The sequence below is a fragment of the Rhinolophus sinicus genome, linkage group LG06, assembly GCF_036562045.2.
Source record: "Rhinolophus sinicus isolate RSC01 linkage group LG06, ASM3656204v1, whole genome shotgun sequence".
Taxonomy (NCBI): domain Eukaryota; kingdom Metazoa; phylum Chordata; class Mammalia; order Chiroptera; family Rhinolophidae; genus Rhinolophus; species Rhinolophus sinicus.
In genome coordinates this window covers 40,227,095-40,240,547 of record NC_133756.1, presented here as the reverse complement: position 1 = coordinate 40,240,547, position 13,453 = coordinate 40,227,095, and the positions used below count along the sequence as shown (strand labels likewise).

Below are 13,453 nucleotides of genomic sequence, written 5' to 3'. Positions count from 1 at the left end.
TTTAAGGATTAGAGACTCAGGATGTGACTAAGAAAAATATACATGTCTTAAGAGATGTGCCTTGGTTTCAGTGAGTCTGGTTTTGTTATTGTTGATTTAATTGAATTCCAGTTAGTCAATGTAAGAACAATTTGTCAAACAAGTATGTGGATGTGATACTCTTATAATTACTTTTATTAGGGGAGTAATTTGGAATAATGAGATTATTTTGCAACTGAATTTTTAAAGGACACGTTTTAAAAGTTGTCATCATATAGCCTTTGAAATGTTAACATATTCTTCCTTCCATTTTAGTCTCTCTCACAGATTTTAATGGATGATGATTGTCCAGCAGCGATTTTTCCAAGCAAACCTTGTAAGTGGTTATTATTTTACCTTAGAAACACAGATTCTATGAAGAAGTTATTTACTTCAGTGCCCTTATTTCACACTTGATGAAACTGAGGCCAAGAACAGTTCTACGACCTGCCAAGATCCCAGAGTTAATTAGATCCTAGAGTTAATTAGAAAGAAAGCCGAAGCTACAGCCCATTCTCCTGACTCCAGCCAGGGATAGTTCCACTGGAGTTCTGAGAGTTTTGGAGTTTAGCTGCATAAACACACATACAACAAAAAGATTGAAAATTGATTTTTGAAAGCCCAATCAGATTGATTATTTGGTGCTTTGTGAGAACATAAGCACACAGAGAGACACACCATTACACACCAACCCCAGAAATCAGCCAAAAAGTTTGTTCAGAAATTGCTTACGGTGTGAGGGTAGGACATATACTTGTCTTCATAATTTGAAATTTGAAATATTGATATATCTCCTAAATGATTCAATATTTTATTTCTTTCAAACTTACAAATTTTGTTTAACTCATTTTCCTTTCTTATGGATATAATTTCTAACTACAGAGAATAAAATTTACGTAAAGATGTCCACCACAATGTTATTCCAAAGGACCCCCTCCCCCCCAAAAAAAAGAAAGAAAAAGCAAACAGTCTAATGCCCAAGAGCAAGAAAATGCTTAAAGAAATTATGATATATTCATTAAATGAAATATTGTGGAATTATTAAATATGATAAATATTATGTATATGTTAAATAAAATGCAAAGTTCTATATGCATTAAAATAACAAGCAGGTATAAATTAAAATAAACAACAACAAAAAAACTGTTCAAAGAAAAAAGATTGGAAAGAAACATGCCAAAATATTAAGTGGTTGTTTTGGAGGTGGCAAAATACTGGGCATTTTCTCTCTTCTTTCTTTTTTTTTTCCATTTCTCCATTTTTCCAAACGAGTATATATCTCTTTTTAAATGGAAGAAAGAAAGTAGTCACCAGTTTGAGCAGAAAGTTAGGTGCCACTGAAGTAGCTACCACCAAACACCATGTCATACAGGATTCCCTCACTGTTAAGTGGGTCACTAAAGACTCTGACACAAAGATGTAGGTTGCACAAGCAATTGACTTTCACTGGGAAGCCTTAGGCAACAAGTGTCTGTAGCAAGAACAATGTTACACATTTTTATGCAAAAAGGTAAAAATAACTCATTAGTCACTGAAGATATAATAGGTATAAAAGCATAGTCCTTCTCTTTACAAGTACAGTTTGGTTAAGTCACACAATATAAAATGTACACTGGTGATTAAAAAAAAAATGAATAAGGCATCTAGTGAAGGAGATACTAAGGTAAACATTGCAATCAACGCGCATTCCCCCAGTAGGGGATTAACTGTATTACTTAATAGAATAGTATGCAGCTAATAAAATTCACTTATCAAAGTGTTCATAAAAGGTAATAAGTAACATTTAAGAAAGAAACAAGGGAGAACACTGCACGTGCTATATGGTTATAACTGTCAAAAAAATTTTTCTTGTAGAGGAAAGACTGAGAGGAAATTCACTAAAATATTAATACAGTTCAGTTCACTGTGGGTGGTAAAACTCTGTATAGCTTGGTATCTTCATTTTTTCTCTATTTTCCAAATACATATTGAGCATATTTAGTAATTGAAGCTAGCAAATTAGATGACATACTGCCTAGAAATAATGTGTAGAAGAAGATCGGGGGACTGTAGGTGGGAGAAGTCACCTTTAAGCAATGGAAAAGGGGAGGAGTGCCCAGAAAGGCACAGGGAGGGCAGGAGAGAATCTGGACATGTCAGGCAAGGGACGAGGGTTTCAAAAGACAGGGGTTGTCTATTATGTCAAAGACTTAAAAAAGTGAACTCATTCGACAGCAAATTTTTACTGAGTTCTACAGTATCCCAAGAACTGTGCTAGGTAATGGGTTCGAGCAGGATGAAGACTAAAATATATTTGGAGGTTTGGGCAATTAGGTCATTGGCATTACTGGCAGGATACTTTCCATGGAGTGGTGGAGGCAGAATACGATTGGATTAATTGGGACTAGAAGCAGCTGGTTGAGATTACTGTGTCAATTTTGCCAGGGAAGAGAAGGAGACAGATAGGGAGGATACTGAAGGAATCAGCCATTTTGTAAGTGCCACAGAAGATGGAGGTAGGGAAACAAGAGATCATTGACAACCAGGACAGTCAGGAAAGTCTTTATAAAGATAGGTGACTGCAAGAAAATAGTTTTCTGCACCTACTGCCAAATCTTAAAAGTTTATATAGAGACCTTACCAGGGTTCAGTGACATGCCTAGTCCAGATAGTCTCATTACCACATTCTTATCTCAAGGGCATTTTCTAGCATGGGGAGGGCAAGCAGAGAGCACATTCTAAGCACAAGGCAGGGGTTGGGAAGCCTCTATTTTCCCAGGTCCAGCAAGTGGGTCAAACCAGAGGTTACATCTTTTTGATGACCTTCTCCAGCATTCCACCCCTTGTAGCCAGCTCATGCAATCACACGCTCCCTTCTGCAGTGTGCCCTGAGGAGTCAGCAAGGGGTTTCATTAGCATGGAGGTGGCTTCCTTGGTGGCTATCTGACTGCTGCATTGGAGGCAGATGCACAGCACCAATACAGGTGCGTGCAAGACAAAAACATAGGTTAAGACAATGACTTCCAGAACCAGCGACCTTTTTTTTTTTTTAACCAAGGGGCCAATGATCTGAACTATTGATTTACTAAGTTGCCTGAGCTAGGGGTTAGAACAATCATGGCATTCACTTTTGTCTTCATGATTTAATAAAGATGATGTAGTAACAGACTCATCTGGTATGAATAGCATATAAATATATGTTCTTTATTCATATATATATTTTTTTTATGTTTGGGGGGTGGGCGTGAAAATCCTCTCATCTTGCAGCTGCCCAAACCAAGCCTTGTAAATAAGTTCCTGTGCTTATTAAAAATGCCACCTGCCTGATGGAAGGAGAACTGACTCTGGGTGGTGAACACACAATGGGATTTATAGATGATATAATGCAGAATTGTACACCTAAAATCTATGTAATTTTACTAACAATTGTCACCCCAATAAATTATAAAAAAAAAAATGCCACCTGCCAATCTGCAGAAGTCTTTTTCTTTAGTTTCTCCTTGCCCCCCACTTATGTGGACTGGTTTCAGATTACATCTGGGAAGCTCCCAGCCAGGGATACGAACCAATGTGCTTCTTATACGAAAAAATATATAAATGATCCATTTCTGATTTATTTTCCCACTTCATTTAAAATTAAAAATATTTTTAGTAATACAGATTTGTAAAGAGGCTAAGATTATACTTAATCAAAATAAACACACACAAGATTGAACGATGAGTTTTCTCAGAAATTATACTAGTCTACAAAGTGTGGGCCTTTTTTTTTTTTTGATAGCTTTAGAATTTCCATTTACAGCCCTTCCATAAAGCCATGTAAATGAGAAAGATAGAAGGGAGACAAATTATTATTAAAACTTTACAATAAAAATGTAGTTGTCTCAGTAGTAGCCTAAAGTTTGAGCTGGTTTTTATTTCCCAAGGAATTATTCATTAATCTCCAGTTTCAAGGTTTCACTCTAGGAGTATCTAAGCTTTTTTTAAAAAATAACAAAACTAAACTCATCCAGTCATACAGGTAGATGTAGCCTTTTTAAAAATGTGTTCACCATGAGAGATACATCATCAGATACAGCTTTAAAATCCTGTGCTGTGTGTCTTACTTATGGCTAGCGGATGAATATACCAGGTATAAAATAATCAAGTGTAGAATGTAGCTTCAGATTGTGACCATATTTGCTTTCTGTGTCAGTCTTAGAACAATCAGAAAATCTTCTGGTCATCAAGAAATGAGGAATTATCTATATTGAGCAATTTGCACGTTGTCTAGCAAGAACTTGGTTATAAATAACAGAAAACTTAAGAAAGGGAAGACATCATGTAGGAAGGAGTAGAAAAGTAATTACCATAATTTTAATTTATTTTTACAGTTCTCCAGAGATGTTTCCCTGACTTCTCTACTAAAAATGGCACTTTAACAGTAGGAAATAAGACAATGTTTGAAGATGGGAAGGGAAAGACAAGAAATGCTGGAGAACTCAGGGCAGCTGCAAAGTATGTCTGTTACATTTCTATTTTCAGTTTTGATGCATCCCATTTTGTACCTAAGACTAAAGCTTCCATTAGGTTAATGGTCATACAGGAAGAATTATATGTTATGAAGTATACGTGTCACTGTGGATTGGAGAATTTCGTATGTGTTCATTAAGAAAAGCATCTAAAAGAGAAAACGGGAGAATCAGAAAGAACAGTCATGTTTTTCAAAATAGTTAAATCTTTCATTATCAACAGGTATAGAAATGAGACATCAGGAAATGTACTGGAAGACCTGAAGATAATTTATTTTTGAATGAACATAATAGAAAATGTTTTTTAAAGCACCATTTAAAAAAAATGACTGAAATAATGAAACTACCAGATGTTTTAAAGGGAAAGGGCCTTAAGAAAGGTGAAACAACCATGACAATGCTATTTCAGTACTGTATCAAATTTCTACATACTAAATACAATGAAGTGAATTTATTGTTTCCATTGGCTGTACACATCATGGTTCACATTATTGGGAAATATAATTCCCTGGGTACACACAAACACACATACATGTATGCACAATTAGAGTGTCAATGTATTGCTTCGTTGTTGAATTAAAAATGAAAAATAAAGATATTCTAAAATTTTATTTTCTTTTCTTGGAAGACTTTAGCAGTCCAAATAGAATAATGCAGTTCCTGCATATTTAGAACATAATAGCAACATGGATGGATTTCACAAATGTAAAGTTGTGTGAAAGAAATCACAAACTAATGCCAGTACAATTGCATTGATAAAAAAATTTCAAACCCAAACACCACTGAATTAAATTACCCTGTGATGCATATATAAGAGGTAAAACTAAAGAGAAAACTAGGAAATATTATTAACAGTCAGGATTGTGGTTACTTTAGGGGTAGGGGGTGGTGTTGTAATTGGGACACATGGGGAAAGGGATGACAATATTGTAGTTACATAAGGACGTTACCTTTGATCATTCATCAAACTGGGCATTAATTATTTGTGCACTTTTCTGCGTGTGCCCCATTGTGCCTTCCTGCTACAGAGCTGTCAGGAGTAGGAAGGTGAATTAAAGATGATGTTCATTCTTCATTGATTTTGTAAGTTAAAAGCTGATCTTAACATTTAAATTTGTTTCATATGGTGAGGTTTCTGCAATATTGAGGGCATGTCGTAAACATTGGGAAAGGATCTGTTCACCATTTTTGAAAGCCATGTTCTCTCTGTGTGTAGATATAGCCACCTTTGTAGGTTTACCAAAATGACATCTTGTGAATTGTTGTGGGTAGGAAAAGAGTAACTACTGATAAATGATTCTAAAAATATGCTTTCAACAGCAGCTTGCAAAATCCCTTTTATCATAGCACGAAGATTGCTACTTAGTGGTAGTCAAAAAATAATTGATTCTTTTCTTTCTTTGAATTTAGTCGTATCAATAAAATCCTTGATGCAAAGTCACTTGGATTGAGACTGTTTGAAGACTATGCAACAACTTGGTATTGGATTCTCATGTAAGTGAAAACATAGATGTTTTTCCCCAGTCCCGTTCTGATTTTATCTTTATAGAACTCTTTTTTCAAATTCCCCATTTATATTCATGAATGAAAAGTTGACTCAGATCTCAGTTTCTGCCATTTCCTTTTTCATATTGAGTGAAAATGGGGCAAAGATAGTTGGAAATATGCCCAGTGTTAACATAAATTTATGAGTGTAAATTTTAATTGTATTCATTAAATTACTAATAAAAGTACTCTTATAAACATACTCGTATACTTCAAGTCATGTACGGTCAGCATCTATAGTATATTTGCTGCTCATCACATATTACAGTGGATGCAGTGTTATTTCTCTAGTCTTGTTTTCTCATTTGTCCTTCCTTGACTTCTAAGGAATCATCCTTATTTTTTAACACATCCTATCCACATAATGTTTGTTATAATCATCATCAAAGGTCACTGTACTTAATGAGGAGCTGAAAAATATGTATGTAAAAAGTGGAAATTTAAATTTTTCAGGCATAAGATTTATACTCCTAAAAGGTATGGAAAATGCAGTCTCACTACTAGCGTGGGTAAAAGTGTTTGATATATCTAAGGATGTCATTACTATCTGGCTCTTGTGTCACCTTCTTGTGTCTTAAAAGCATCTATTGTCCCCTAGTGATCAAAGAATAAAGTGAAAATTTTTTTAGGTACGTACAAGGCTATTTACAACCTAGCCAAACTTAATTTCCCAGGTTCATCTCCACCCAGGTTTTTTTAATTAACCCCGTATTCTAAACACGTTAAATAGCATGCCCATCCCTAGTTTGTCAAACACATATGTTTTAGCACATTCTGTTCTCTTTCCTACCATTCTTGATCCTTGTGTCCTAGGCAACTTTATCTCATTACTTAAAATCAGCTTTCGCGTCATTTATGAAGTCTTTCTTGACTTCCCCAGATAGAATTACTTTCCCCTCTGTGTTCTTCATACTCATTGTGTGTTTACATACCTATATACACACAACATATATGCCTATCTTCTGTATAACATCTACCATTTTGTTTTTTATTTGCCTGTCTCTTGCCCTCTGATAAACTATGAATTCTTTACATGGTAATTATGTCTAATTCATCTTTGTTTTCCTAACTACTATTATAGTTCTTGGAACATAGAAGACGCATAGAAAATCTAGGTTCAAGGAACAATTATAAAAACACTAGGGGAACTGGATAGATATATTTAACTATAAGGTGCTTAATAAAGTCAAATTGTATTGTGTGTAAAATACTAGTGAGTAACTTTTACCGCTGTAAATCTAGATAGTTTTATGAGATTTTACTCATTTTGATACTTTGTCTTTAAACAATACAGTAATTATTGTCAGTGGATATCAAGATTTTAGGATATATCTCCAGAGTAGAGATTATAGTCTATACTTGATGGTAGCTAAACAATTTTCCTATTGTTAGATCCAAATATCTCTAGATAATTTCCATGTTTCTTTTTTTGTTTGGTTTTTCCACTCTGCCTGTAAAGATATACATTATGATAAACTCTCTGGCCCACTTCTCTCTCTCAGCATACTCACTGAAACCCTCTTCCCCCAGCAACCACTCACACCAGTAGAACATAATTACCTCCCTTTATTTTCAACTTTTCTGTTCTCATCTATTTAATGAATATAAAGCCAAAGACTGATATTATGTGACCTGGTTTATTCAGTTAGAATTTTTATGCAGGGATTTAAAATACACAGAATGAACAGCTATATTTCCTTTTTTTCCCCCCCTCTGATCTTTTCGAATATTCCCTTTACACTATGCCATGGAATAATCTTTCAACCATATTGAATATTTAAGCATTAAAGTATCTGTGATTTTTAAAAGGAAATGGCTTCTGAAGTTAAAAGCATAGGTTCTGCAAGACTAGGACCTGAGAAGGGACTTTGATACCATGCTGTCATCTATCCAGTGACAGCAATTGTTAAGATTTTGTTTTTTAAAGATCACACTTGAAGACAATAAAGTCAATAAGTGTACCAGATCCTATCTGTTTGGAAACTTGCAGATAGCACCACCAGAGGAGTCAATTCTTAATAGAAGCATCAGCCAAATTTCCAATCTTAATGAATTCTCTTTGATGAAATTATGTAGAAGAATCCAGTGTGACTTTAATCTGGGTATAATGGGGGTGGGGTGGGGTGGAGAAGTATCTCTACTAGCTAGCTCATACTCCAAGAAGAAATTAAAACAGAATGAAAAGAGCCATGCTGTTGTTTGTTTGAAAAGTCATATGGCCCAGGAGATCCAGAAGCCTCATTATGGCTTCGAATAATGGCCTACAGATCACTTGGGACATGAAGTAGACGTCTGGTGATGTCAGGCATCACAAATTATTAGAGATAATCAGGTCATAGTGATAATGACTACAAACTCATGGATTCAGGAACTATGTGGGGCAGTTGTTTTTCTTGTCTTTAGGTACTAAGACTGTTCCCTTACTGCTAAATGGTTACATTGTGGAAGGTTTCTATTAGTCATGAGGTAGCTAGAACAGCCCAAATTCCTCATAGATATGTTTTACAATTTAGCACTTAGTGGTTAGATGTGAAGGGGGAAAAAATAGGACATGGCAACTGTAGCAGAGAGGCCAAAATTGTAGGTTGGAGGAACTGTGTTTTTCCTTGAACAATGATTGAGACTAGATTTCAGTTTACCTAGGCACAAGGAGATGAGAAATATATGCATTCCCTGATGGTCCTACTTTTTCATACAAAAGTTTTAACAGAAACTATTGTTTGTACTTTTTAACATTATAAATATTTCTGTAGCTAGGTAAAGTAAAATAATCTGAGAATTATTTTGAATAGGAAAAAAGTGTTGTCTTGCTGTTTTCATTATGTTATGTTTAGCACACATGGCCCCGTGTTTGTGTTGTGTTTTTTTTCTCTAGGGGCCTGATAATCGCCATGCTCCTCAGTTGGATTTTTCTGATACTCCTGAGGTTCACAGCTGGATTCCTCTTCTGGGTCTTTATGGCGGGTGTGATTGGAGTTATAGGTTATGGTAGGTATCACCCCTCCTAAAATCACCAAATATCAAAATAATCTGTTTATTTTCAGTTGCCATTATCAGTTTACCAGAAAACATTTTATTGCAGTGAATTTAATTATTCTTTGCTCTCCTCAAAAATAGTTCAACTGAGAAAAATGATTTAATTTTGCACATGTTGTCTCTCTAACTCTTTTTCTTCTTTATTTTGAAAAAAAAAGTGCTTTTAAAATATTCTGTTCTTTTTTGCTACCAGCTTTGGTTTTATGTCTCATGAGTATTAAGAAGGAAGTTAAAAGAATCCCTTTTAGGTTACTGAAAAAACATTTCAGACAACTTTTATTCCTTTAACTTTTCTATCTGATCAAAGGCCAAACCTGCATAGTTACAGAAGTGTAATCTATTTTTCTCTTTCGGTTTAATACCTTTCATCCAGGTGCTGTCACACACTTTAATAATTGGCCAGTACTCTATAATGAGGCATCACCCTCTAGAGGCAAAGATTTGGAATTACACTCATCGGATGGAGAGTTAACTTTATTTCAAGGTTGAAATCTAACCACTAACGCAATCCCCCAAAAGTGGTACAAGTACAATGTGAACACTAAAAAAGGAGCTAAAGTCTCTCCCAAGGAACAGTTTAGCACTTGTGGCACCTTCCTTTCAGTCTTCTAAAAAATGCGTGAGCCAGTATATGAAAATTTGAGAGGTTTCTATTCAAAAGAATGATTTCCCCTACAACATCATTTGGATTGACAATGCAGTTTATGGTAGCAGACACCAAAAATAACAATTGCCTGTTTCTGTCACTCAAAGAAGAAGAGCTGTACACATAACAATATAACAATACAGTTGAATCCCCAGGTTCTCTAGTTCGCCTGAGTTCTGATCCCAGCTCTATACTGTATAACTGGGGAACTTTGAAAAATTTCTTAATGATTATAAGAGCCAGTTTCCTTATCCATAACATCATCATAATGATGGTCTGTATCTTTGTCTCACAAGATTGTGAGAATTCTTTGAGACACTGAACATAAAAAGCTCTTAGAATAGTGTCTGGAACACAGTAAACACTCAATATGTGTTGGGTTACTGTTACTGTCCTCCTTGTTATCCTCAGTGAGTTTCTACAATGGTTCAGGTCTCTTCAGGTGCTCCTTATCTGTTCTTCTGTGCAGCGGCCCACGGAGAGGTGGGTCAGGCTGGTGGAAGAACACAGAACTTCTGTCCCTTAATCAGAAACTCCCAAGCAAACTTTTTCTTTCAAAGCCTTTTTTTTGCGTGTTTTTGCTTGGAGCTCAAAATAACCTCTGTTCTTTGCCAGCATAGACTCTGAGCATGTGATTCAATCACTCTTTTATTATCATCAAAAACGGAAGGGTAGTAAAGACTGTTATTGATTTCACTGACTTGTCTTAAGGAACAAGAAAAATCTGAGATTGGCTATAGTCCAAGTTTGACAATGACAAAAGGGAGAAAGATGGTCAATATATAAAAACGTGCAGGTAAAACAACCAATTTTAGCTCCCTGTTGATGCCATAGGTTGTGCTAATCCAACAATTAATGGTGTGGAAGTAAGCTTGAAGCTGTTCCTTGGGTGGGGAAATGTCCATCTAGATTGCGAAGCGTAAGTAAATAAGACCCTCTGTAACTGATATCTGCTACTATCTTGGAAAATTGACTTTTCATATACCATGGGAAATCAACCATTCCTACTGACAGCAGCCTAGGGCAAAGAACAGTGTAGATGTGTCATACTGACCAGAGAAAAAGCCAGGCTATTTGTGGCCAAGTGCCTATGAATAGCAGTGGAACAATTCGCATTGACCAGAACAAGTTAAGAGTTACACAGAAGAGACTGTGTAACACCTTGATCACAAGCACTGATTTAGAGATTAAAAAGGCACAATTCCAGATTCATCACATATTAACCGTGTGATCCTCTGCAAGTACATAGTCTCTCGAATTCATTGTTCCCTTTACTGTATAATAGGAATGTGTATTATATAAAACAATGTACATAAAGTACTTAGAAAGCTGCCTAGCACATAATAATTGTTCAGTAAATAATATCTGTTGTTTCTGTTATGCAGGAATATTATTGAGGAAGGAGGAGTTGAAGCCCGGGGATCATACCTTAAAAAAAAAAAAATTAAGGAGAGAGAGAAAGCAATAGAAAAAGAAATAGGAAAACACTGCTGAGAGTTTCACATCCACAATTATGAAGGAACTAAATAGTCTGAAGTTCCCTCTTTCTATGAAATAATGGCATAAAAATTGTACTGTATTGTTTTATATAATGTATTGTTTTGATGAGTTTACAGAAAATAAAGGGAATCTCCCCAAAGTGAAAAAAATTAAAACCATGAGCTAAAAAAGTGGGGAACCTAGTAGGAAACTCATGTGAAAGTCTAGGTAGCCCATACCAGTGCTACAATCAGGAGACTTAGACCAGAACGGGCAGCAGAGTAGGACATCAGACCTAAACGTAAGCCTGGGATCCTGGAAAACATCTAAAGTGACCCCAGTTTTGTAGTACCCTTTGGCTGCCAACAGAAACAAACATAAATCCCTTCTAGGTGAAAGTATGTTCAATTTAGATTACCGATTCTCACAGGTTAAGATGAACAAAGTATGAGGCACAATCAAAGATTACCAAACATGCAAGAAAATGGTCTTTTGTAAGAAAAAAAAAACTATTAATATCAGATTGAGGTCTCCAAGAAATCAAATATGGGAATTAGTAGATATAAAACATGAAATAACCATGTATAAAATGTTTAAGAATTAAGGGTAAAATTTTACAAAAAATAAGAAATCATCAAAAATATCCAGGCATACAGGCAGATGAACCAAATGGAACTTTTCAAAATAAATTGTCAATTAAAAATTAAATTAATAAGTTAAATAGCAAAATAGAAAATTAATGAACTGAAAGGTGAATTTTAATTACCCAAAATACAGCAGAATGTGACAAGGGGGTGAAAAATGATCATGTGGTTAAGAGAGACAGAAAATAGCTCAAGTAGGGCCTAATATACATCAATTATATTTGAAAGTTATTGGATGAGAATTTTCTAGAACTGATGAAAGATAGGAATCCATAGATACAGGAAGCTCTATACCAAGGAGAGTAAAGAAGAGACATTCATATCTAGTCATACCTTTTCTTATTCATCATTCAGCAAATATCATTTGAGTAGTTACAGTGTACAGGCACTATTTTAGGCTTTTGAGATAAAACAGTAAACAGACAAAGGTTCTTGCTATCTTGATACTTACAGCCTAAACAAATTATCTATTAGAAGGTGATATTTGCCATGGGAAACATAAAAAGTAAAATAGGTAAAGGAGGATTGAGAGCATATGGTGGGGCAAGGAGTACAAATAGCAATATTAGTAGGATAGGACTTTTTGAGAAGGAGGCAATGTACTTAGCCATTGGAGAGAAGGAGAGAGTTCCAGACAGTGAGTACAGCTAAAGCAAAGGCCCAAAGGTAGGAGTGTGTTGAAGAAATGGCAAGAAGGCTGCTATGGGTGGTTGTACTGAGTAAAGGGGAGAATAGTGGGAGATGAGGTAATAGAATTTCTGGAAGACCAGATGTTTATAGATTATTGTAAGATCTTACCTTTTACTCTGAGTGAAATGGGGAGGCACTGTAGGGTTTTGAGCAGAGAAGGAATATGACATGATGATCACTCTAGTCCCTAAACTAAGAAGAGACTCTAGTGACGCAAGAGAAGAAACAAGACCAGTGAGGAGGCTATTGCAGTAATCCATGTGCCAAGTTAAGGAAGTTCAGATCAAGGTAATAGCAATGAGGATGGGCATATACGTTTTCAATGTAGAGCCAACTGAATTTCCTGATGGACTGAGTGCAGCTCATGAGAGAAAGTGAGGGGTCAAGAATGACTTCAAAGGTTTCAACTTGAGCAACTGGAGAGCTAGAGTTGCTATCAAGTGAGATAGGGAAGGTTTGAGTGTAGCAAGGTCGGTGTAGAAAGGGGATTGATCAGAAGTTTAATTTTGAACATGATGAGTTTGAGATGTTTATTAGGCAACATCTCTAGTGGAGATATCGAGCAGGCAGTTGGATATACAGTCTGGAATTAGAGAGAGAGAGAGAGAGATTAAGATGTTGAGAGAGAGAGAGAGAGAGAGAGAGAGAGAGAGAGAGAGAGAGAGAAAGGGCAGGAGAGAGAGAGAGCATAGAGAAATATTTGGGAGTCAGGAGCACTAGAGCTATAAGACTAGCTGAGGTCGCCAACAAAATAAGTGTAGATAGAGATGTGCACCAAGGACTGAACTCTGAGGCCCTCTAATATTAAACAGTCAGGTAGAGAAGAAAGGACCAGCAATGATAAATGAGGAGAAATAGTTTTTTTGGAAAACCAAAAGCAAGTGATGTTTTGAAGCCATGCGAAAAAA

General features: G+C 35.7%; 1 protein-coding gene across 4 annotated transcripts in view; it reads left to right on the top strand.

Moving 5' to 3' along the window:
• Positions 1-13,453, top strand: part of SLC44A5 (solute carrier family 44 member 5) — a 309,598-nt gene that overhangs the window by 265,202 nt on the left and 30,943 nt on the right. For all 4 annotated transcript variants that reach the window (XM_074334959.1, XM_074334957.1, XM_074334958.1 and 1 more), the window contains exons 7-10: positions 295-355; positions 4,368-4,491; positions 5,916-5,999; positions 8,926-9,038. In XM_074334959.1, coding sequence (XP_074191060.1) covers positions 295-355; positions 4,368-4,491; positions 5,916-5,999; positions 8,926-9,038 — 382 coding nt within the window. The remainder of the gene's footprint in view (positions 1-294; positions 356-4,367; positions 4,492-5,915; positions 6,000-8,925; positions 9,039-13,453) is intronic.